This window comes from Choristoneura fumiferana, chromosome 11, assembly GCF_025370935.1.
Source record: "Choristoneura fumiferana chromosome 11, NRCan_CFum_1, whole genome shotgun sequence".
NCBI lineage: Eukaryota > Metazoa > Arthropoda > Insecta > Lepidoptera > Tortricidae > Choristoneura > Choristoneura fumiferana.
Genome location: NC_133482.1, coordinates 9,781,217 through 9,808,943, shown reverse-complemented (window position 1 = coordinate 9,808,943; position 27,727 = coordinate 9,781,217). Strand labels below are relative to the sequence as shown.

The 27,727-nt window shown below is 34.8% G+C and overlaps 1 protein-coding gene and 1 long non-coding RNA gene across 3 annotated transcripts; one reads left to right on the top strand and one right to left on the bottom strand.

Moving 5' to 3' along the window:
- Positions 1 to 2,451: 2,451 nt before the first annotated feature.
- On the bottom strand, positions 2,452 to 4,237 carry LOC141432730 (uncharacterized). The gene is made up of 2 exons (XR_012451858.1): positions 4,150 to 4,237; positions 2,452 to 4,030 (listed from the first exon to the last, which is right to left on the bottom strand). It is a non-coding gene; the product is annotated as an uncharacterized lncRNA (long non-coding RNA).
- Positions 4,024 to 9,872, top strand: LOC141432729 (uncharacterized). Of its 2 annotated transcripts, none has more exons than XM_074094469.1 (7): positions 4,024 to 4,866; positions 4,941 to 5,078; positions 5,160 to 5,228; positions 5,364 to 5,435; positions 5,519 to 5,590; positions 5,668 to 5,730; positions 5,813 to 9,872. In XM_074094469.1, coding segments are annotated over exons 1-7 (795 nt in total). In that variant the 5' UTR covers positions 4,024 to 4,864; the 3' UTR covers positions 6,192 to 9,872. The 2 variants fall into 2 exon arrangements, with proteins under 2 accessions (XP_073950570.1, XP_073950571.1); XM_074094470.1 differs by having other exon boundaries at positions 4,024 to 4,870.
- The last annotated feature ends 17,855 nt before the right edge of the window (positions 9,873 to 27,727 follow it).

Below are 27,727 nucleotides of genomic sequence, written 5' to 3'. Positions count from 1 at the left end.
CTAGATATATTAGTTAACCCGAAAAAAAAAACAAACATTGGCTCCACATATTTTTTTTTCTTAGTCAGAAGACAAATAATATCGTGACAGTGGTCAGAAACTATGCAACGAAAAGAATTTTGACCCACATGTAGTGGTGCGCGTTGTCCAACGTTTCACAATCCAATAACAGTTTTTTTATGCGAAAACTATCATTTGATTGTGATCGCGAGTGTCAGAAACGTGTCAAAATGCACTTCGATCCAATTGAGAATGGTCGATCAAGTGGACGATTTTCCATTTGCACCGAATAGAAATAGAAATAGAAATATTTATTCGCTATTCGCACAAAACATAATAAAAATACATTAAAGAAAGAAAAAACAACAATATGCGAACTCGCGAAGCGGTCCCAGCTCAGCATAGTGTTGGCCGGGTAGGCCAACGCTGGTCTTCCGCTGTGACCGCTTGGCGACTTCAGGGAGGCGACAAAATTTCCTAAAAAAATAACAAACAAAAAAGCAATAAAACCAAAATACAAAACTAATTACTTACAAATAAAAAAGACTAAGAAAATAAGAATGACAGTAAATCCCTTTACGTTAGAATAATACGTACCGTAACCGCCATACCTTGTTTACCACAGCTGTCACATTTAGGTCATGGGTTGGCGAAGGGTACACATACAAACATATTCATTTAAGCTAATTAGAACACAAGGCCTAGTGCAGCCGGACTCGCGCGCCGAGGTTCTTTACAAATTGATATCCAGTTATTCATCAACTAAACCACCAAATTCATTTGGGCGAATGCATTTTATCCTGAAACTGTTTATGTTTCAGGATTTTTATGAAACTAACCTAACCTGTACGTTCTACGAGTACACAATGTCCTTGAAATAAATACTGAATAGTTGTGTGTGAAACGAAATATTAGTAAAAAGTTTTTTAGGTGAAATAAAAGGACACCAAAAAAATTATGCAAAATGGAGTCATTTTGCATTGATTCGTGGGGTGGGGACTCACCATCCATCGCTTGAAGGACAGATAAGCGAATGGGGAGAAAGGTCCTCGAGTGGCGACCACGAACCGGAAGATGATACGTTGGCAGCCTCCCACTAGGTGGAATGATGACATCGCGAGATCGAGGGCAACTGGCACTACATTACGAACTGCGAAATTCGGACTTGGTATCTTGCCGTCCTACTGACGCTTTTTTTTTAATACGAGAGTGAGAGGGACGGTACGATGCGAACTTCAATTTTCGAATTTTATATTTTAGCCCCCCTGGTGTGTGACTACACGCGAGGAATCAACCGTTAATGAGTCTGACTGCTTGATCGGTTTATATGAAGTCGTTTAAGAGTCAGCATTGGCTAGGAGCGGTCAATAGTTCCAATAAATATGAATATGAGGTCATCAACCTTTATAACATTTCAAGACCAAACTAACCTTACGTTCATTTAACTGCAGATTGGTATCTAGACACGCGGTAGTGTGTCAAGCCAAGTTCAAGCTAACAGAACTGGCGAGCAGCACCGTGTGTAATTTTACCCGAACCATTTGAAGCCACTTTTGACCACCTCATAACTCAAAAACGATTTCATAATAATCTTGTTAAATTTGGCGCATTTATTGTGACTTGCGAGATACATGTGTGCCCCAAATTTCATAAACATACCTCAAACGGTTATTTAGATATTACATCCAAAAATAACGTATATGAGAACTAGCCAAGTCTGATCTTAGGCCTCAATATATTATTCTAAGTTATAAGAAGAAATGATATTTGAAGTTAGTAGTGTATTATTGGGCTTTTCAGAACAGATTTTGTTCTGAAAAGCCCAATCGTATCTAGGGATGCATTTCTGTTCTGAAAAGCCCAATCGTATCTAGGGATGCATTTCTGTTCTGAAAAGCCCAATCGTATCTAAGGATGCATTTCTGTTCTGAAAAGCCCAATCGTATCTAGGGATGCATTTCTGTTCTGAAAAGCCCAATCGTATCTAGGGATGCATTTCTGTTCTGAAAAGCCCAATCGTATCTAGGGATGCATTTCTGTTCTGAAAAGCCCAATCGTATCTAAGGATGCATTTCTGTTCTGAAAAGCCCAATCGTATCTAGGGATGCATTTCTGTTCTGAAAAGCCCAATCGCATCTAGGGATATTGCATTTCTGTTCTGAAAAGCCCAATCGTATCTAGGGATCGATTTTTAAATGCTCATTACTAGTGTCGTATCTAACAATCGTTTTTAAACTTTGGAACTGTTCTATAATTCTCAAACCGTGTTTGACTGATAGTCTCAATCGAGTTTCGTTGAAGTTTTTGTGTCTTTAAATTTTCGCAACATTAATTATAACATGCAGCTCCGCGATTTCAAATCGCTTCATTCGCTTTGGTACTTATTGTTGTGAGGCTCAATTGTATGATTGAAACCGGATTCAAGTCGCAAAATTCATGGTTTAAAACCACAAAAACTTAACACAACACGCATCCCAAGGCGGCCAACTCTTGGTTTGCATGCAAGGGTCACAGGGAAATCCCGCCTGCCACCCTCATAGCGCTCCCTGTCCGAGGACTTGGGTTAACTATGGTGTTTACCGCACAACACATCCGGCAAGTTGATCAAGCTCGCTAGACATGGTCGCAACCCCCAGGAAGCTGATTCCCGGCAGAAGGCTACATTTTACATGCTTCGGGTCCATTACCCATGGATGGGTGGCTGTACCTATCGACCGCCTAGATACAGAACACCCCAAGATTCACAGTTCAAAGTCAACACTACACGCTTTCCGGGTGGCCAATCCAGATAGCATGGTTTACGTGTTGGGGTCGTCCGGTCGCAACTTCCCAGCAAACCATAGTATTGAACTTTTATTTATATGAACGAATGTAAAAACTCTGTAAGCGCGATGTAGGCTTGGTATTCTGATTGGTTAATTGATGTGACGTAAATGTGACGTGCACATTTACCATTATGTTATGCAGAGGTGTTTTAGTTAACATTACTCATAAAAATAATGCAATTAAATTTTATTTTTAAAGTTGATCACAATTAAGTTTAAAGTAAGATCCGTGTACAGTTCACTTATTACATTTAGGATTGCACCAGTATGAGGCTCATGAAAGTGAAACATGATGCTTTACGTCGGTATACCTGTGTCAATGATGTATTGTTTAAACCTAAAACCAATTGCGAATAATGCATAGATAAAGTACTAATAGACCATCACAACATCACAGATTTTAATGTTAATAATACACGAAATAACAATTAAATAAGTTCACCCGTCACTTTCCAATGGTTTTAGTTTAAGTTTATTAAATAAGTAAATCAAGTTTATATTGATAGAAAGAGTAATAAGACATCAAGTTCCAACATGCAAAATTCAAATAAATGTGGTACTGATTTCATTTAGTGGACGATTTTGCAAGCATTTTTTTATTTGTACGTAATCAACTTATTAACTAATTAAATGAGTCAAATACGCATTATTTCGAAATATTGTTTATTTTCATAGTAATTTTATGGTTTTTATTTACATAATTTTGAAATATTTCTAAACACTACTTAAACTTACTTAAATATTAGGTACTTAAAAATCTAATAGTTAACATTGCTTAATCTTTTTACAATCTTATCAACTAGTACTTCCGTTGCATTTAACATGTCATCAAAGTTATCTTCTACAATATACTGCACTGCGACCTCTTGACACTCGTTGTCCACCTCAAGATTGGATATACTTATTTTTATGACTCGCCGGCCTTTCTTAATTTTTTTAATAATGAAGGAATTTAATGCGCTGCCGAAGGGTTTATTTTTTCTATTGCCCGTCTTCTTTGAATTTTCCTTCGGCCGTTTCGAAGCCTTTGGTAAAGCAACATCCGGAACTCGATTTAAACATTCATCTCTGTCTTTGAAGTAAGCGTCCACACAAGCGTCGAAATCTTGAGAGTATATCGGGTCTTCAATTATAGCTTGTGAATAAAAACTCGGCGGTGTCAGCTCATTTTTTGCGATGTTAATTGGTTGCGAACTGGATTTACTCTGTAAATAATAAATAAAACATTATTAATTAATTTATAACTTAATCTGGATTCATAAAAGTAAATAAATCATTTTCAATTATTTCATAAGTTACCATTTTACTAAAGCTGTCTACTTACCATTTTACTAAAAAATAAATGTCAACGTTGGCGCTCACGAACGACGTGTGTTTTTCTAAAAGTTTCCAGTAGGAATGGTTAACTGTAAATCCATTTACTTGTAAAGTAGGTATGTAACCCGATTAATTAGCGCGATAGCGCGTTGATGCACTCGATACAAGTTATAACATGAATTATGGTATGCAGGTTATGACATGTTTTCAATAAAATAAAATGTTTGTCTATACAAATCATCGCATTCAGTGTAGTGAATCTTAATATCATTCCATGGACAAGGTTATTCCGTACCTAGGCATTTAATACATACGACATCGACAACTCATGTTTTCTACTCCCGCTCAAACGTAATTTAATATGTTTGAGCGAGACGTAAGTTAGTATTCTATTTGTGATTAGGCATTTGGTGGGTGCATAATTGACACACCGCAGCGGCAGCTTTGATGAAGGCGCCTTCCTTTTATAAACGATACGTGCAATACGATGCGTTTGTTTGTTACACATTTGCTTATTTTGCAAAACGGCACCTGTGGTATTAAACCTTTAAAAACCAATTTTTTCGTATATATTGTAGCATTATTGTTATTAGAAACTATACGCGATTAATAGTTACAGGTTGAGAACTACTGAAAGTTGTGATGTTTACGTAGAACAGGCTTTTTACGTATAACGTTTATTATATTCCTTACTTTCGACAGTGATACACTTCATTAAAATCATGTTCGTAAGTTTTTATACATTTTTATTATTACCACAAGTCTGTGATTTAAATAATATCGTAGTTATTTTTGTAGGTCTGATTCGGAGTACTCTGCTTATGAAAAAATTGGTAAGAAAGCAAGGTCAAACACGGAGTTTGAGATCCCAGCTCCTAGTTCAAGGCCGAAGAAATTGAAACAGAATATCGCGCTTTCTGAATCCGGTGACGAACGGTAAGTAATAGTTTTTAGACTTGTTAAATTACATGTCTTTTTTAAATGTGTTTTACTAAATACATTTATTTCTTTTTATAGGTCTATGAAGCCAAGGGTACCTAAAAAGAGACAGCATTCTGAATCCGAGGACGATACGCCTAAGCCCCGGTAAGTTTTTTTGTTTTTTTTTTTTGATAGGAGTGTAAAATAATATAACATTTTCAATGTAGGCACCTATCGTATTAATTTACTTTATTTTAAACTGAGTAAATAATAACAGATAATAATTTTTTGTATTTTCAGGTCTAAAAATCCCAAGAATTTAAAAAAGAAAATCGCGCTTTCTGAATCTGGTGACGAAGCTCTCTTAGCACCGTAAATAGTTTTTTTACTATCAAACATATTAAATGAAATGTCCTTTAAATGTTGTTACTAAATGTTTTTATTTTTATTTTTAGGTCTAAGAAGCCGAAGGTACTACCTAAAAAGAGAACGGTTTCTGAATCCGATGACGATACGCCTAAGCCACGGTAATTTTGTCAAAAGTGTATAATAATGACATAGCCTTTTTAATATTGGTACCTTACTAATTTTTTTTTCCTTACAGTTCTAATAAAACGAAATCTAAAACCCCGCGGCATGAACCTGAAGACGAAGTTCCAAGTTCGAGGTAAGTAAATAATTTATCAAAATATTTCATTGAGTCAAAACTCTCTTCAATATTATAAACATACATGTTTTATGGTTTTCAGGTCAAGAAAATTAACGCAGGCGTCCAAGGATGACCCAAGCAACGGCTCCTCGGGCTGGGTAATTTGCAGTGACAGTGAAGACGAAAGCTTCTGTGCCGAGCAAAAGAGTGTGCTTCAGTCTACGCTGATACGGCAAGTTCCTGGAGGAAAAGTGCGTAGAACTAGCCAGTTGTCAGGTGACCTTTTTGTAGAGTTGAAATTATATAATGTTGCTGACATAAAATCTATTGACCCGAAAGATAGGTGGGAGAAAGCTCTTGTAAATTTAAAAATTCAGATAGACTCAAATTCGCCAGTGGTTTCAAATATAAATGAAACCTTAAAATTATGTAGGGAGTATTTCATCAAAGACGGAGTGTTCTATCGTGATTTTAAATAATTATTCTTGATACTTTTATTTGTAATATTTGCCGATAGTCTTTATTTTTAGGCATAGATCATTTATAAAAATAATGGGTAGCAGATCGATATTTTGTTCCGTTTGCGAAACATCTGTTGCTAGTCGAGCATTTTCTGCGCATTTACGAAGTACAACGCATAAAAATAATAACTCGATAGATAACGGCGAAGGGATCGAAAAAATTGCTAGCGCTTTTCGTAGTAAGATTGCGTCATACCGCGTGCGCGCCCGCGAACATGGCCTTGACAGTAAGCCCCCTGGCGAGTTTATACGCGACATTCGCGCCCCCATTCATCAAATTTTGGATGCAAGGCAATCAGTTTTCAGTAGTATCAAAGTAAATTTTGAATTATTTGCAGAATTTTCTTTACTTAAAAACGATACTTGCGATATAAAATCATTTGCGACACGAAATATAGTTATACATCCCAATTATGATTTCAATGAATTATTTTCAAATCTTTTACTCACTATTTGCCGAAAAATTGATGAATTTCAAGACAGAGATAGTGGTTGGGCATTTATGCGAAATTTATACCTAGAGGTAAACATTACGAAATACAACCCACTGAGAGCGTCAGGATTCATAGATTTACCTAAAAATATAAAACTAAAACGAGCGTGTATTAATATACAAAATAATGATGCGTTTTGCTTTTTGTGGTGTGTAATGGCTTCTTTATTTCCCGCTAAAAATAATGTTCATCGGGTATCTTCGTATCCGCATTACAAAGACGTTCTCAATATCGATAATATGACTTTTCCTGTGGGATTAAATGATATCAAAATATTTGAAAAAAACAACCAACATATAAGTGTTAATGTGTATGCACTAAAAAATAAAACTGAAATCGTTGGTCCGCTGTATAAAACCGCATGTCGCAAGCAATATCATATTAATTTATTAATGTTAGAAAATGGTCGACAAACTCATTATTGCCTTATTAAAAATCTAAGCCGGCTGCTTAAAAATCAATTTACCAAACACCACGGATCTTTGTTTTTCTGTGAAGAATGTATGATATTTTTTAACAATGAAAAAAAATTAAATGCTCACGTATGTGGTGGTGTAAAGACAATTTTACCCAACCAGAATGAGCAAATAGAATTTAAAAATTTTGAACGTATGCAAGACATGCCTTTCGTGATATATGCAGACTTCGAATCATTGTTGGTACCGAAAACGCAAGGAAAAAATAGTTCAGAAAGTACTATTAAATTACAGGAACATGTACCAGCCGCTTTTGCGTACTACGTTGTGAGTTCATACGACAGTTCTCTCAACAAATTCGTTTCATATCGTGGAAAAGACTGTGTAGCCAAATTTCTCGAATATCTGCAACGGGATATATGTACTATAAACAATATTTATTCAAACCCGAAGCCAATGGATATTACAGAGAACGAAGAAAATGATTTTTTGAATGCTCAGTATTGTTTTCTTTGCCGCAAGTTGTTGCTCGGTGACTCCGTAAGAGATCATTGTCATTTAACAGGACGCTACAGGGGGGCAGCCCATTCTTATTGTAATATACGCTACCGTTTACCAGTATTTGTGCCCGTATTTTTTCATAACTTATCAGGATACGACAGTCATTTGTTTATACGTCAGTTGGGGGAAATGCCAGGTCAAATCAAAGTTATTGCGAAAAATAAAGAAAATTATATATCGTTTACAAAGTATTTTATCAATAACAGAAACGAATTTATGCCTGTTCGTTTCGTGGATTCCTACAAATTTTTAGGAGCTAGTTTAGAAGAACTTGTAAGCACTTTAAACGAAAAAGATTTTGTTCACCTTTCCCATTTTTATTCGTTAAAAGAGCATTTCGACCTACTGAAACGTAAGGGTGTCTATCCATATGAGTATATGAATAGTTGGACTCGTTACGAAGAGCAATGTTTACCTCAGCAACATTATTTTTACAACTCGTTGACCAATGACATTATATCAGATTGTGATTACGAGCACGCTAAACTTGTATGGAAATCATTCAAACTAAAGGATTTAGGAGAATACACCGATCTTTATCTTAAATCTGATGTACTTTTATTAGCTGACATATTCGAAAAATTTCGCCAAACTTCTAAAGTTAACTATAGACTAGATCCTGCATTTTATCTGACCGCTCCAAGTTTAAGTTTCGATGCTATGTTACTTATAACAGAAGTTAAATTACAGCTTATTAATGACCTCGAAATAATTCGAATGATTCAGAAGGGTATTCGTGGGGGTGTATGTTTATGTTCCACTCGATATGCAAGTGCAAATAATAAATATATGCCTAAGTATGATCCGAACATTCCTAACAACTTTTTATTATATATAGACTGTAATAATTTATACGGTTACGCCATGTGTGGTAGTTTACCTTATGCTGATTTCAAATTATTGCAACAGGATGAAATTAAAAATCTCGATATCCGGTTAGTACCAGATAATTCAAATTATGGTTATATTTTAGAAGTGGATTTAGAGTACCCTGAATATTTGCATGACTTACATAACGACATTCCATTCTGCCCGCAAAAATTCATACCTCCTGGTTCTAAGCAACCTAAACTTATCCCAAATTTATATGATAAATACGAGTATGTCATTCATTACGTACATTTAAAAACATGTTTAAAACATGGTTTGGTACTTAAAAAAATTCATAGAGTAATAAAATTTAAGCAAAGTCAATTTTTAAAACAGTACATAGATCTGAACACGCAATTAAGACAAAAAGCGACATCTGTATTTGAACAAAATTTGTGTAAACTATTTAATAATGCTATTTTTGGAAAGACATTGGAAGACCCTGAGAAAAGGTTAAATGTTATGTTGGTTAATGTATGGCATGATAATAAAAATAAAACGAAAAAGAAGTACGGAGCCGAGTGTCTAATAGCCAGACCTAATTATCACAGTTCAACTATATTTACTTCAAATTTTGTTGCCATTCAAATGAAACCAGAATCCATAAAACTTGACCGACCAATTTATATCGGATTTACTGTTTTGGAAATATCAAAATCTCATATGTATGATTTTCATTATTCTTATATGAAACCTTTTTACGGGTCTAATTTAAGTTTGTGCTATACTGATACCGACTCTTTTTTGTATTCCATAAATACAAACGATTTATATGCAGATATTAAATTAAATTTTCAACCTTACTTTGATACCAGTAATTATTCTGTCAGTAACGCATATGGTATAACTCGTCAACATAAAAAAGTGCCAGGCTTATTTAAAGACGAACTTGGTGGTGAAATAATAAGCGAATTTGTAGGTCTCAGGTCTAAATTGTATTGTATCAAAACTGAAAAGAAGCAATTGAAAAAAGCTAAGGGCACAAAAAAACATGTTTTGCGTCATTTAGATTTTGATAATTATAAAAATGTTCTATTAAATAAAGAAAGGCTAAGGAAAACAAATATTGTATTTAAATCGTTGAAGCATGTTATTTTTACGCAATCTGTGAAAAAAGTAGCGTTGTCGTCAAATGATGACAAACGCATTATACTGAAGAATCAAATCTCTACCTTGTCCTGGGGTCATAAATCTATGTTTTAATAATTTAAGGCTAATTAAATGTTTAAGTTAGATGTAAGGTGTAATATTACAAATAAATGTATGTTTTTTTAATAAACATAATTTCCTTTAGTGTATATTTTGTTTTATTTCTATAACTATCCTGAGTCGTAAATTTGGGGAATTGAATAGTAAAATAAAAATACATTTATATTACCAATAACATCATTTTATTTAAACTATTTGTTACATTTGTTACATTTCCTGTACCAGTTTCTAATACACATTACATTTTTTAAAGCACACCTTTTTAAATGTTTAATACAACTAAAAATTGGTTTGCCGTCATCAACAACCATTTTATACAATTCTTCAAATTTTGGACACCCCATTTCTCCTATTTCAGTAACATCACAATCGGAACATAATTCTTTTACCCATTTGACTTTTTCTAAACCTTTCACTAGGATAGTTTTATTTTTTAAGAAATGCTGCACATGTCTTTTGAATTCTCTGTAATCAGTTATTCCTTCACTCCATGTTATACCATAGTTTTTTTCTATCCACCGCACCTGCCGTCGCTCTTTATCTGTTAACTTAGAATACGGGAACGGCGGTTTTATTAAATAAACTTGCGTAAAATTTTCTGAAACCAGGGCTAATTCCTTTATTATAAAATTATTCTCGTTGTCCTTGAAGCCCTGCACATCAATTATGTAAATATTTGAATTCATGATACTTTCTTCACAATGCTACTTAGGGGTTTATATTCCACAATACAATCGTTAAAAATAAGACAATAAGCCGATGTATTATCTGGAATTTCTGTATCGCTCTCAATTTCTATCCTCACATCTACCGGGCCTGTCTTTAAGTGATCGTTTTGTCTTGACGTATCCAACACATACAAAGCGCAGCCCTTAAAGTCGTGTATATTCAAAAGCGGTTCAGCTCTATGACGGCCGTGATAAGACTGTTGGAACCTGGCGTATTGTTCGTATAATAAAGCATAATTATTATGCTCAAATTTCACGTTTAAGTTTTCATACGGAAAATAAGTAGAGTTTAGAAATACTCGAACTTCACGTAGATTACAGTGATCAAAACGTGAAAAATCCATTCCGGACTTGTTTTTTCTATTCGTTGACAAAGCTAAAACAACAAATCGCGGTTTTTCTATCTGAGAAGACGTTTTAATTGACCAAGTATGTTTAGTAGTTTTCGGTAAAAGTGGATACTCGTACAGATCCCAGTTTCTGAAAACTACGCTTAAGGGACGATCTTTTTCCATCAACTTTAGCATATTAATTCTTTGACGATCTGACACTTTGATATGAGGTACACGCCATACAATTTTATTTATAATGATATCATCCAAGACTTCATTAGTATTAAGTTTTACTGCATTCAAATTCGTGTTACTCCGAAGGAGAATTAATTCATGTTTACAATTGATTATTACTTTAGTAAAGTCTTCAGCAAAACCTAAAATTTTATTTAGAGGTAGAGAGACTGCAAAGCGCCCCTCATCCGTATTCTTTGTACCGTTAATATCCCAACCCCAAGCTTTTGACATTGATGATTCATTAATATTCATAGACAGAAAAGATTTTATAGTGGTGGTAATACCAACGTTTTTTACTTTATCTATCTCAACCCCATTCAATTCGTAACGAATATCTTGAAATAAGAATAAAAATGGGTTGTTTGTGAATTCAATACTTTTCACCTCGGCTTTTGATTCTTTATTATAAACCTTTACAGTACCTTCTAAATACAAGGTACTCGCGGATGGTAATATATACAAATCTTGCTGATTGATGGGTATACGTATTTCATCGTTTTTATTGAATGTAGTCACATATGGCCTATAGGAATGGACTTCATAGCTTTCAATGCTATTGTCCTCCGAAAAGGGATCTGTGATATTCAGAATTTCACTCATTTTAATAATCCAATGTGTTTTAAAAACAATATATTTTCCTTTGTTAATTTAACAGGTGTTCTCCTCTTGACAATATTTGTTAAACTGGTATGTCCGGAAGGACGTGTTGACTTTTTGTTAAAATCTAACATAATCACTTCTTCTTAATATGAAAATACAACTGGATGTCTTCTCCTCTTAAATTAACTAGGTGATTGTTTGCATCAAGAATGCGCACATTAATAGAACTTATGGTGTCTTGATTTACAGGAAAATAAATAACGTTTTTAGGAACTTCTATGATGCGATATCCAGGCGGCACGTTAGGAATAAATTCATGAACGATATGGCTTGGTTTTCCGTTAACAAATGATCCGCTCACAATATCACATTCGATTCTGATAACGGTCGTTGATAGAATGCTAACAGGAAACCGAGAACTGTTTATTATATTAGCTTTCAGTATTTCTTTTCCGAACCCTAAAGTTCTTCCAATGGTGTTATTTTTTTCGAAATGTATATCTTTAGTACATAATATTTTCGTTTTCAATGTATTATTATTACAAAATAATTTGAAGGTACAGTCTTTAACGTTTTCTTTTAAAAAATCACCGATATCTTCAAGTTCGTAAGATCCTTCAGGTATTTCAATAGGCTCATTATCTCCATAACAGAATCGATTATTTCTACTATCAATGTTGGGTATGGAATTGAATGTTGAGAAATACAAAAGCCCACACTCATACTCTCCCTCCAGTTGTAAAGGAGGAGAGTAATTTGTTGTAAGCGTTGAACTTATCCCTGTTATTGATAGTGTGAACGACATTATAAAACTGATAACAATCGCTCGAAATATTACAATTTATAATATTTCTTCCAAAAGTTTCTTAAGTATTTTAAACATAAGTGTCCGCAGTTTACTGTATTAAATTTTTGATATGTATCATAATTATATAATATATCATATTTTAAATAAGCTGTAAGCTCTACAGGAGGTTTTAAATCTCCATAACTATTGAAATATTCGCAATACGTGTCTAATTTTACGTAGGCTACCCAGTGAGTTCCACAGTTCTCAGAACTATCTAAATTAACAATTGCACACTCCACACGATGCGGTCGTTTCGGTAAGTTATCACGCATGAAGACGCCTCTAAAGTGCGGTATGTCACTTCCATACTTTAATAGGTCTACGTTTGTGAGAGCTCTCTTTGGTAGCCTTCTGTTCAGTTTTTTGTCGTATTTAAAAATAACCCAGCTCCTTTTCTGTAAGGTTTGACGTACAAACCCTTACCTAAAGCAATTGATTCCATCATTTTATTGTGCCGTTCAGACTCCTGTAGATTATTACGAGCTGATTTATAGTCGTTCACAGCTTTAGCTATACCTGCGGCTCCTCCAGCTAATGATCCGAGAGCCGATAATCCAGCGAAAATAGGTATTAAAGGTAATATTCCGCCAGTTTTGGGTATTGGAATAATGCGGGGTAGGCGAATTCGGGAATTTTTAGAAACCAACTTTTTGGCTGCTTTATAGGCACATTTTATAGTTGATATATCACTCTTAGGTTTATATTTTTTGATTTGAGAACGGATTTTAGAAACAATATTTTTAAATGATTTAATACCTGCACCCGCTTTTAACTTAGTTTTCATAACTTTGTTCACTAGCCATGATGCTATTTTTTCACCTCTGCTTGAATCAGTTGCATTTTTTCTCTGTCTCGCCATTTTTATTAAATCCAAATCAGCTTTATGACGCTGTTTCAAATCAGGATATCTGCTGTACGCAATGTCGTGTTTCAAGCACGCCTCGTCTAATTTGTTTACGCCACGATCACCTCTTAACAATCTTTCTCTTAATCTTGTACCCGGTCCACAGTAATTGTATCCAGGCAAATGCAATTCAATTGGTAAGTTATTTATTAAATTATTTATAAGTCCGCTCCCTTGCATCTCTATTTATTTAATGGAGAGAAATTAGTTAAAACATATATTTATAATCAGACAATAGCACTTTTGTTTATCCAACTATTTTCCACCTCGCTGAGGCCTAACCATTTAACGAAAAGTTTCGACCCTTTCTTTTTGATAACTTTTTCTATTAAATACACGTTTGGATGTGCTGTTTTTTGAAGTTCTTGTTCATAAAATGAGCCGAGTATTATATTTTTATGCGAATCTTCAATTTGATAAGTCACTGGACTGGTGTTTTTTACTTTAACAATTGTAAATAGCTCAGTAGACCAGTTTGGAGTAAACCCTTTACTGAAGGCAGATTTAAATTTACTAATTCGAACACAATCACCTATTTTAAGCTTTTTTTTCCGTGAACTGGAATGATTTTGTCCATTTAAGATGTTTTTTCTCACTTCGTGCTCATTTGAAGAATTGACATCAGATGGTTTATGTTTTGTTGTACGGTGCACAGTTTCATTATAGGTTTTGACAGCGTTATCTAGTGGCTTTCCAATCCATCTGTAGTTACCGACTAAACTGAAATTCTTGTATATTTTTGCTTTTAATGTTCTTATTAATCTTTCTACAATAGAAGCTTTCTTCGTGGAATACGTAGAGTAGTGATTTATATTTTTAGATTTCATTAATTGTTGAAAAACATGGTTATAAAATTCCTTGCCTAAATCTGTCTGCAAATTAATAGGGGTGCGATTAGAGTCCAGAATATCATTAAATGCTTGTGTTATTTCATGTTTATTTTTGGTTTTAACTGCTTTAGCCCAGGCATACTTTGAAAAGCAGTCAATCACAACAAGAATATACTTGTAACCATTGTTTACATGAGCGAATTTTTTTATATCAATTAAATCGGCTTGCCATAGATCACCTATACCTTTTAATAAGACAGCGCGACGTACAAAATTTTTTCGAGCATCTCTATGGATTTCATTAACAATATCTTGCTTACTCATTTGTATCCTTTTATTTTATTGTTTTGCTTGTAATTTTATTAATATCTTCTTTTGTGTAAAATTTTTCATCAATTTGTTTCAAAATAGAGTCTATGTGGCGTAGCCGAAGTAAAATGCTAGCTAAATTAGTTTGAATCACTTTGTTTATGTTATCAACGTACTCCTTATTAACAGCATCATCGCTGGAAACTGGATACTTCAAACCTTTCAACCTCGATAAGCGTAAATCAAAATCTCCATTTTCCGATTTTTTTAATGTTTCATCACAGTTAATGAAATTTTGGTCAAAGCGAAGACGTTTATGAACATGATGTCCAAATTTGTCAACGTTCATAGTGCGTCCGCCTTTGAATCGGGCTATCTTTCAACTGATATGATGAAGAAAAAGTTGTCATTTATATTATATAATGTTCTTTTCACGCAGTTCCTCTATTATTGATATAACCTCATTGTCCAGTCCGGTATTACCAGCTTCTCGAGAAGCGATTAGTAATTTTAATCGATTAACTAGCTCATTCGGGTCATCCCAATATACATAATCGATATTAGACTTAACTTTTTTTAATAACCCATTACCCACTGTTAGGTTTTCTGTACTTTCACAGTTCCTATACAGTTTGAATAGAGGTTTGATAATTTGTAAATATTTAGAACCCCTGTTGCCTTTAATAGCTTTTTTAGAGTCAAAATCTCTACGGTGAGCATTCGTTTGATTTAATATGAGTTTGTAATTTTCTTTGTCTTCTGCAGTAACTAAATCCAATTTCGGTATTTTCTTAAATAACAACTGTACAAGCCCCGGTGTCTTTTCGTAAGTAGTTGAGTTAATGGTAATAGTGTTTTCTGCGACAAAAACTCTTTGAGATCCCATCATAAGTTTTCCTCGTTCAAGTCTCACTCCGTAAGGCACATCTTCAAATGCTTTCGCGGAATATGAAAGCGGAGACGAATAATTACGATCCAAACTGGGAAGTGACTCAAATGTGAGATCATCAGATGAAGCATTATCCTCTTCTTCGTTTTCCGTTTCATTTTCTGTTTCATTTTCTGTTTCATTTTTTTCGCACGAATCAAAATTGTAATCTTTATTCAAAATACTGCTACCATTTTCCATTCCATCATGGTTTAGTCCATAAATTGTATCGTCATTAAACAAACTTGGTTTTTCTTCGTTATGATCAAGCTTAATTTTTTTAGGAGTACTGTGGCTTTCGGGACTAATACCTTTATTTTTAAACTGAGCACAGGTTCTGCTTTGACCTACTATTTGGTTAAGAGGATCTGATATAGGTTTAAAAACTGTTTCAAGAATTTTTTCCTTTTCACTCGTCATATCACGCATCATTTTAACCTTTCGCTTAACTGCTTCAGCAGATTTAACGATTTCTTGTTTAATTGCCTTTTCTTTATCCATTGTAAAAATTACGTACGTTCTGTGTGGCCATCAAATTTGTAATGAATAATTATTTTGCAGTGACGATTATTATAATGTCCTAATTATTTTAAAATTACGAAAGTGTCAAAATTTTTTCTATAGCATCCTTTATTTCTTTCGCAGTCTTTATTTATAACTAAATAATTATAGGGAGTGCACCAAATGTTAGCACACAATTCTCTAAACTTTACCCATGACATATCTGTATTAACATGTTCATTATACACATGTCGCAAATTAGTATCGTCCTGTTTAAAAAGAATGATTAAATTCGCGTTGTCTCTTATTAGCTGCTTTGGAATTTTACTATATGTTTGATTTATATAAAAGCAATCAATTGTACTGTGTCGACCCATAGAAAAATAATCTCGCACACAGTTTTGTTTTTCGCATGCTATGTCATCAAATATAATTATAGAATTAGGTTTCGCTTTATCTGGATTTAAAACGTGATGATTTTCATTGAATTTTGAATATTGAACCTCTGGTACTCTTCTTAAAACTTTTTCTAAGAATCTATATTTAGGTTGGAATAACGTTTTAGAGTATACGTATACGTTTTGAAAATTTAACCCGTTTTTGTGCAGGAGAAGTCCTATAACTAAATTTGTTTTTCCGCAGTTAGATGGACCACAAACAAGGCAACGAATTGTGCTTGGTAAAAGCTTTCCATGACGGTAATGTACCTTCATAGAATCTGAAAAAACTTTTTGTAAATTTAACGTTTGTGTTTGTTTAACAAACTCCATAATGCCTTTCTAATCGGAATCGTCTATACGTTACGATAGTCTTAGGTGTTATGGGTTTTAAACGCAAATTAATGTACTTATGTATGATAAAAAAAAACGATCTACAAATGCGATTGGGCTTTTCAGAACAGAATCTGTTAGACGATATCCGGAGATACGATTGCGCTTTTCAGAACAGAAATGCATCCCTAGATACGATTGGGCTTTTCAGAACAGAAATGCATCCCTAGATACGATTGGGCTTTTCAGAACAGAAATGCATCCCTAGATACGATTGGGCTTTTCAAACAAAACTGCCAGATTCCCGAACTCATCAGTTGTGCAAATGAAGTTCACAGGACGAATAATTGTCTAGAAGGCTATCACAGGCGACTAAACGCCAGAATGAAGGCAAGCCGAGATTAGTCCCTTTCCTGTTCAAGCTGCGACGAGAATCGCAGTGGCAAGCCCTGAAGCTCAAGCAGTTTTTATTTGAAGGTAATTGCCGAAGAAAAATCGACGTTATGTTCAATTCGAAGTATAAAATCGAAATTGAAAAGTTACAGAGGGATGAAATATCGCCTATATATTTTTTAAACAAGATTTGCAAAATACGAAGAGAAATGATGTATTTGTAAAATAATAATATATAGCTTTTAACATAATATAAGTTCTACCATATCGATTCTTTTTTTTGTCAAATGTGTACGAAATAACGTAAAAATAGTTCTTCTTAATCGATTTTTATCTTTGTGCCCAAATGCTATAAAGAATAGGTACTACAAAATTTGATTTTTCTTTAAAAACTTTGCATGGATAAAGCCAAAAATAAATAAATTACTTAATATACCTGTATATTTCTAATAGAAATATCTTAGGCAAAACGCGATTTAGGTAAAATGCATTTTAGCTCTAAAGCATGGTAGTCGCAAAACATTTTAGTCCTAAAGCGTTTTAGCCCTAAAGCATGGTAGTCGCAAAGCATTTTAGTCTAAACATTGTCGTAGTCCTAATGCCCGTTTAGGCCTTATTAGTATGTAGCTCAAACAGTTGGAATTTTAGAAAACGTTAAAGTACATACTACGCGTTTCTTTTGCCCGCGACTTCATACACGATATAGGATTATGTCACGAGAAATTGTAAAGTTCCCGCGGGACATGAATTACTGTTATGATCTATTTTAATGTTCTTGATTGTCGATTAGAGACACATTGAAGCTTTCTATTACTTATTGAAATAATTTTTAAAATCTGCCTCAAAGTTGAAACTTATTTTTATTCTGCGGAAAGTTTGCAATTTTTTTTAAAGTAAGTAGTCTAATGTCAATCAGGGATAGTGTATCTTTCTATTGATAAAAGCATTATTTAAATCAGCTAAATAGTTTCAGAACTGAGGTGATTCAGAGGACGTACGTGAGCAAGACCAACCTTACGTCTAATCAGTAATTGATAATGGATCGTTCATATTTAAGTTAACCTACTTCTCTTGAATCACTGTATAAAGTTTTACCGTTTATCCTACAGTAAGTAAGAATGCTCTCTCAAACAATTCCAGTTTGCATCTTTCTAAATGATACCTAGGTACAATACTTATCGACCAAGTCCACTACGTATTTTTTAATTACGTACTTACCTACTTAACGTTACATTTGATGCGCGCTTTCAAAACATATCAGAGTTGGTTAAAACGGTGGATTTTGGGGTCATCCATGCTTAAAAAATACAGAGTAGGTATACAAATGCTTACACCATAAATCAGTCGGAAAAAAATACATAATTTGTTCTTACCTAAAATTCCCAAACGATAATTAACGGTTATAACCATTATGTTGCCATACGATGCCAAAATTCTACCATCATAGGGATTTCCGGAACTCCACTCAAAGGAATCTCCATGGATAAAAACAAGAACGGGAAACTTTTTTGATTTATGATCTGAAAACAAAAAAATATACATTCAGTTAAATAACCGGACATACTAGAGCAGGCGCTAAGGGAAGTTGAGTATGCAAAATTAGAGGACCGCATTCTGTGAATAGTTTTGAACTCAGAAAAGCTTTCAAATTATGATTCTGAATGTTGCCAGGAGGGCCGGTGGTCCATTTTTATATACACCATCCCTTAAAACATCATGTGATCGGACTGAAAAAATTGCTTTTGGGACATTTTAATAATTAATTTCGTCATAATATCCATTTTTTATAAGCTTTTATAGGAGAGACCTGGGATAAAAGTACCTAACAGCGGGTTGCAAGTAACAACAGCTTTGTAGAGTTATGCAGTGATCAAAATACCACCATGCAGGCGTCGAGAGTTCGCAAATATAATTTCTCTGCTTGTAACCAGATATCAACCCTATTATCTAAACCTCAAGAAAAATTACAGGTCCTAACACGATTTTGTACCATTCAAGTATAATTTTAAGATTGGTCTATTTGGCGCTCATTTATCACAAGGGCGATAATATAATAATATCATGGGACACTTGACACCAATTGACCTGCCCCAACCTAAGCAAAGCTTGTACTATGGATACTAGGCAACGGATATACATACTTATATAGATAAATACATACTTAAATACATATTAAATATCCAAGACCCGAAAACAAACATTCGTATTATTCATACAAATATCAGCCCCGGCCGGGAATCAAACCCGGACCGGGTAGTCAGGATCTCTAACCACAAGGCCATCCGGTCGTCAAAAAGACTACTACTAATTGTAATGCTTTATTAAATTAGTTATACAGTCTTTTAAGTTATTTTTATGCAAATCATTTAGTTTTTTGCTAAATAAGGACGTATGAAATGAGAAAAACTGGGATGGGTACAAAAGTTACACAACGCCCGGGCTGGACCAAAAAACTGACAAATTGCATTGAGGTCATAAGGTACGCCAAAAATCATTAACTTACACCCAATTCTGCCTCTAAATGTTCACAGGAGTTTAAATGGCGCTTAGGATTATGAAGAGCAGAAAGCATTTTTTTCAGAAAAAATTAGACATCGTAAATTCCAAATATTAAAGTACCTAAACTTATATGAAACAGAAAGAAGTGACCATAGGTTATGCAGATAATTTTAGTAAAGTGGTGTTTCATGGGTTTTACTTTCGATTCTAACCATGTTTCTTTCGTCCTACCCCTAGAGGACAAAAGTAACAATCGACAATTATTTTTCAAAGCCAGAGACCTATCCAACGATACCCACACCATAGGGATGGAAGAGAAAAAAAATATCACCCCCACTTTACGTCTATGGGAGGTAAATTTTTTTTTTTTTTTTAATTTTTATTGTACCATTTTGTCGGCAAAGTTTACACTAGCTTTTGCCCGCAGCTTCGCTCGCGTTAAATTTGGAGTAACATACATTTACTTTCTGCGATCCTTTTTTCGTGTTTTGATTAATTTTCGGAGGATTACATGGAAATTGTATCAACCTACATACGTAATTAATTATGATTCTTACCAGCTTTGAAACCCTGCTTCGCTGATTCAAGGTTGAAATTTTAGAAAACGTTAAAGTACCTACTACGCGTTTCTTTTGCCCGCGACCTCATACACCATATAGGATTATATCCCGAGAAATTGTAAAGTAGTGCACCCTAGTGCACCCCTGCATTACTTTAGGTCCATCTATGCCAAGTTTGAACGGTTGTGTTGCTCTGAAAATGAGCTCTGGTTGAGTTCGAAATGCGTCAGTGTAAAGTGGTGGTGGTGATAGATGGATTTGTGTGATTTGTGTGTTCTTACAGTGTGGAGGTGGAGAAACTGCATGAACACACATTGCATGGGCACAAAAGTAGCTATCATAAAAGTCGCGGGTGGGCAAAGTAATTGTGTCAGTTCGTTGAACGTACATGTAAAATTTCGTATCTATGCTATCAGCCCTTGAGGAGTTCCGTCAACAGCAGACGACCCTGGCTGCAGCATCAGGCGGTGTATATAGTATAAACGCATTGTCATTGAAATTTAACAATCATGTAAAATCTTTTGCGTGTGCCATTAACTTTTGAGGAGTTCCCTTCTACGGAGACGATCCTCGCCAGGATGAGCAGGATGTAACTGCTAAATAATTGTTACCAGATTTACATCAGTTTGCCAAATCTCCAGTACCCAGTATTATTGGATTAGCTTATGCGTTTTCTGATTCAGTTGGTATATAAAATTCTCTTTATTCGTTTTATCCCGTGGGATATTCGGAAAATCTTTGATATAGTTTTTACCTATTAGTATTATCTACCTGCATGCCAAATTTGAAGTCTTTAATATTTATAATTACGGAGTTAGGGGCACTTTGAAGCGAAAATATAAATCCCATTTTATTCCCTATCCCATATGAATTTTGATAAATCCTGAAAATTGTTTATAGCTGTTAGTATTACCTACTTTTTCGCCAAATTTGAAGTACCTAATAATTATAGTTACGGTAAAAGGGTCAATAATTGAATGTGAAAATACAAATCCTTTTTATTCACTATCCCGTGGGAATTTCGTAAAATCCTGAAAGTCGTTTTTAGCTGTTAGTATTACCTACTTGCATGCCAAATTTCAGCCCGATCCGTCCAGTGGTTTGGGCTGTGCGTTGATAGATCACTATGTCAGTCAGTCACCTTTGAGTTTTATATATATATATATATATATATATATATATATATATATATATATATCCGTGCAAAATTACAGCTGTCTAGTATTGATAGTCCCTGAGCAAAGCCGCGGACGGACAGACAGACAGACAGACACACAGACAGAGAGACATAGCGAAATTATAAGGGTTCCATTTTTATGATTGGTTATTCGGAGTCTTTTTGTATTTTTTATTTCAACTCCAAATTTGTTACTTTTACGGGTATCCCGTGAAACCATATCGAAAATACAAACTGAGACATGGATGCACAGAAAAACCAGAAAAAGAGACCAGCGCTGGGAATCGAACCCAGGTCCTCAGCAATCCGTGCTGCGTGCTATAACCCTACACCACCGCTGGACAGGAATTTAGACACGACTTTTCCTATGCATACATATCTCAGGTTGCTTATTTCTACTACGCTACTTATGCAGCAGCACTAGCGACATCTATGTTTGCGCTCTCATCGAGAGACGTCACATTCTATCGGAACCAACCGCTCACCCAGACAAGAGATGTCGCTACTAAGCAATCAATTATGATTGGTTATTTGGAGTCTTTTTGTATTCTTTATTTCAACTCCAAATTTGTTACTTTTACGGGTATCCCGTGAAACCATATCGAAAATACAAACTGAGACATGGATGCACAGAAAAACCAGAAAAAGAGACCAGCGCTGGGAATCGAACCCAGGTCCTCAGGAATCCGTGCTGCGTGCTATTACCCTACACCACCGCTGGACAGAATTTAGACACGAATTTTTTCTATGCATACATATCTCAGGTTGCTTATTTCTACTACGCTACTTATGCAGCAGCACTAGCGACATCTATGTTTTCGCTCTCATCGAGAGACGTCACATTCTATCGAACCAACCGCTCACCCAGACAAGAGATGTCGCTACTAAGCAATCAAATTATGATTGGTTATTTGGAGTCTTTGTATTTTTTATTTCAACTCCAAATTTGTTACTTTCACGGGTATCCGTGAAACCATGTCGAAAATACAAACTGAGACATGGATGCACAGAAAAACCAGAAAAAGAGACCAGCGCTGGGAATCGAACCCAGGTCCTCAGCAATCCGTGCTGCGTGCTATAACCCTACACCACCGCTGGACAGGAATTTAGACACGAATTTTTCCTATGCATACATATCTCAGGTTGCTTATTTCTACTACGCTACTTATGCAGCAGCACTAGCGACATCTATGTTTTCGCTCTCATCGAGAGACGTCACATTCTATCGGAACAACCGCTCACCCAGACAAGTAATGTCGCTACTAAGCAATCAAATTATGATTGGTTATTTGGAGTCTTTTTGTATTTTTTATTTCAACTCCAAATTTGTTACTTTTACGGGTATCCGTGAAACCATATCGAAAATACAAACTGAGACATGGATGCACAGAAAAACCAGAAAAAGAGACCAGCGCTGGGAATCGAACCCAGGTCCTCAGCAATCCGTGCTGCGTGCTATAACCCTACACCACCGCTGGACAGGAATTTAGACACGAATTTTTCCTATGCATACATATCTCAGGTTGCTTATTTCTACTACGCTACTTATGCAGCAGCACGGATTGCTGAGGACCTGGGTTCGATTCCAGCGCTGGTCTCTTTTTCTGGTTTTTCTGTGCATCCATGTCTCAGTTTGTATTTTCGATATGGTTTCACGGGATACCCGTAAAAGTAACAAATTTGGAGTTGAAATAAAAAATACAAAAAGACTCCAAATAACCAATCCTAATTTGATTGCTTAGTAGCGACATCTCTTGTCTGGGTGAGCGGTTGGTTCCGATAGAATGTGACGTCTCTCGATGAGAGCGAAAACAAGATGTCGCTAGTGCTGCTGCATAAGTAGCGTAGTAGAAATAAGCAACCTGAGATATGTATGCATAGGAAAAATTCGTGTCTAAATTCCTGTCCAGCGGTGGTGTAGGGGTTATAGCACGCAGCACGGATTGCTGAGGACCTGGGTTCGATTCCCAGCGCTGGTCTCTTTTTCTGGTTTTTCTGTGCATCCATGTCTCAGTTGTATTTTCGATATGGTTCCATTTTTGCCATTTTGGCTCCGGAACCCTAAAATGGACTTATATATATTATTATTATTATTATTATTGTTAGCCTATTCTGTCCCACTGCTGAGCAAAGGCCTCCCCCAATACTTCCACTGATCTCTGTCCCCTGCATACAAGGGCCAGTCCTTCAAGAAGAAGTCCAGTTCATCCCGCCATCGCCGCCTAGGTCTGCCAGGTCGCCTTTTCGAGTTGGTAGGCATCCACTCGGTGGTTATCTTGGCTTTGGGCCATGCATACATGCAAACATGGCCAGCCCAGTCCACTTATATATATAGAGTATAAATAAAAGTTTTACATATTTATATTCATTTGAGCAAATACGTAATAGATAGCGAGTACGTACAGAAATACATACATACAAACATTGAATGAAAGATTGTAAAAATGGGATATTATCAGGGCATTTTTTCAGTCCATTTACATGATGTCTTAGGGGTTGAGGTATAAAAAAAATGGACCACCGGACCTCCTGAAAACATTCAGAATCATAATAATTTCTGAGTTCAAAACTATTCACTGAATGCGGTCCTTTGATTTTACATACTCAACTCCCTACAGAACCCGCTCTATAACGAAAACTAAATCCAGTCAATATTTTTTGTTGAAATTACATACTATGGTCAGCCATGACAAAGCCATGACAGCCGACAAAGTCGTAAAAACAAAAAAATAAACTTTTTTTGGTTACCTCCCGTACATGTAAAAGGTTTTTTTTTTCGCTTTACCTCTATTGAGTTGGTTGGTCGTTGTTCGAGCGTTTCAACCGCTTCATTTTCGTGGTCACATTTTTTTAGAGTGAGTTGTGTAGAATGTGGTGATAAAGGATTATTTTTTGACGTCCTGTACTTCTACTAGATAACCGGCATGGAAACTGTTTCAAAATCTTCTACTAAATATGTTAACAAAAACGTGCTGATGAAAATCATAAAGAATAAACGCTCGAACATAAGGAATAAGGATCTTGCACAACTTTTAATTCATATATTCACTAAATGCTTTCGGAAATAATCGCTCCGAAAGTTAAAAAAATATGTCGTCCTCCCTCTAACATTTCAACCGTGGCTTCAAAAAATTTAAAAAGAAAAATATACAAAGTAAAGCTTTTTTGAACATGATGCTCTGGGGCAGAGCGGTGGCGCGTAGTGAGCGTGTTGCGGCAGCCGCCGGTTCGCGTGCTCCTGAGAGGAAGGGCTACGAAATAGCCCGAAACATGTCGAGCTAAACTCGGTTTAAGACGTGAGTTATCCGTTATAATAACATTTAATAAAAGTAAAGCTTATTTATTTAAATGAAAACTATTTTGTACGTAATCAGATCAGCTGTTTTTGAGTATTCGCTCTCCTGTTTCAGTTAGTTAAAGCTAAAAAAGACAGGAAACATTTTTGACTTAGTTTTCAATCAAATCACATACTCAGATGGTTTTTATTGAAATTCATAACAGAAAAGAAACAACAAAAAGCAAACACTTGAAACAGGGATAGTCTTTCAAAATCTGTTACAACTTGCCGTCTTACTTAAAAAAACTAAGGTACGTACCTAACTTATCCACAACAACATCATACTAACATAAGGTTACATGACAAATTACCTGGTATTTTTAGCATAGATTATTTGAATAACTTCCTAATATATGACGTAGTAAACTAGCGTGCTAAGCAGACTACACAAAACAGAACCATAACATGCATTACAAACACGTGTGTTGGTCAAATCTCCCGACGAAATACTCTTACTCTTAGGCATCGACAAAACCTTGTTATTAGCAAAAATTCCTTTGATCACTTCGGCGTTACGTTCAGTCTTAGCCCTCTGCCGAGGTACCGGGCGACCTTTAAAAAGAGCCATGCCATTTTAAGCCACATCAGAAGGGGAAAGAGTTCAAAATATATAAAACATGCCAAATGCAATTACGCGGTCTTAATTTCTTTACTTTGTCGACCATACCGAGATCGAACGAATCAAATAAATATAGATTATTTTCCAAAGTATAATTTTTGTAATTTTCTGCTTCAGGCAGGGTTTTGTTGTTTACATTTGGCTATTACCCACAAACAAGGAAGATGTAAACGTTGGCAACAACTAAATAGGTAGTCTTTACTATATCGTTCGTCATCAAGTGCATATTAATTGTTCGGCCTTAATTCGTCGCAATAAATAAAAGGTTCAGCATAAATTAGAGTACAGTGAGAACTAATCATTTGGGTATATCGGTGCTAATTAACTTAAGCTTTTGTCCAAACTTTCGCCATTTTTATATCAAAATCGTTATCTTTAATAATAACTATTAGACTAGACTTTGTTTCTCTATCTGTTTGCCTGTCTATTTGTACGTCTGCTATCTCTTCATACTAAAACCGCTGAACTGTTTTAAATGAAATTGGGTATAGAGATAGTTTGAGATCCTGGTAAGGATATAGAATGATTTTTATCCCGGAAATTATTCGCAACATAGTCACGGGCATTATCTGGTGAATAATATAACGCAGCAGTGTACATTCCTTTAATAGATTTCCTATAGTATAAAATTTCTCTGGGTGGATAAAATTAGCTATAGGTACTCGAGTCCAGAATTGGGATGCACCAAAAAAATAACCTATAGTTTTTATTTTATTTTTGGAAAGAATAGGATATTTTAAGATACCATTTTCATTGTTTTTGAATTTGGATGAGTATTTAATTTTTTTTAATCTTTTTACGAAATACACTGGATGACGTCACAGTGAGACAGCCACATTCCATTGCCTAGAAAATTCAGGTCGTACAAAAAATTAATCTGTGGCATTACAATTTGACAATAATTCAAGCACGGCTTAGGGTCCTAAATGAACCATGACAAATAGTTTTATTTATTTCTCTTCTTTTAGCTTCGATTATTCCTATGTTTGTTTAATGGTGTGATAGTAAATAGATATTTTTATTTAAATCTGGTATTTAAATTATTTTGTATTTACTTGTAACATAGTAATTTAATAATTTAATTTTGTAAAAATACATTGGAAATACTCGTATACATTTCGGACTTTACGATAAATGACAACTGTTTAAAGCCGGGTGCGCATCATGTGATTAAAGTTCTACCTTTGTCACTCTTTGCTATTATAAGCATTACAGCAACATTTCAAACTATCATTTGCTTAAGAGTGTAGACCTGCTTTATAACTGCCTTTGTGACGAGACACTGCAGGGGTCAAATGAGGGTCATTACTTAAATTTTGTTTATTTAATTCAGTTATCACATTTTTGGAATCTGCTTTCTGAAAACTCTTCACAAAGCCTATTTCTCCAAATGATTTTCGATTTATTATATGTTGTCAAAAATTGAACCACACCCCAATTAGTCGAACCAACTTGACAGTTCATTAGACAGAAATGTTGCCACAGTTACACTACTGCTGTAATATCGATATTAAAAAAAAACGTAATATTGATGTTAGAAAAACCTCTATACGAAATAATAATAAAAGAAATCTTTTATTTGAAGGATTTCGAAAAAAATGTTAAACATCGGGAAGGACGCCATCCGGCATTTTGTTTTATTGACATTTCATATAATAATATGTATGTCATTCGACTTAACTGCCATCGGCTTACTTGGAACTATTTCCGTTATTATGAAATTTTCGTTACGTTATTATTTGTTGTTATCCTTTTTGTCGTTTTAAGGCCTAAAGCTATGAAAATAAAGTCCAAGTGACAAATCTTTTCATTTCGCATCTACACCAGTTTATATCGACAAATTTGTATCGACATATTCCTATGCCTATTTTTTTTTGCTATGTCTGGTAACATTTTCAATTGTCAATCTAGTTCGCTTAACTTTGGACTCGAATATAAATGTAACTGTTTAAGTCTTTTGCAAAAAAAATGCAGGAATTAAAATTTTCATTACGAAGAAGACCATCAATTATTATGAGCAATTAAGATGTTTCAGCCTTCCAAGTGAGTTGAGAGATGAGGGAGCTCCAATAAATTTATTTCTTGATTATTTTTCAACGGTCAGAGTCGAAATTCTTTGATTACGTCTTAAAACTTGAGCAATTCAATGACGAACTAATTAATCAAAAAATTATATCATTACTTATGTTGTTACAATAGGTAATAATCATAAACCACGCATCACATTTTATGCTGAGTTGCAGCAGTCACGATACCGCAATCCAGTAATATAAGTAGTCAAGTGAATTTGAAGCCATGTTGAGACACCGTGATATATTTAGGTACATATGCCATGCCAATGCCAGAGTAAAATATCTTTAATGGTTACTT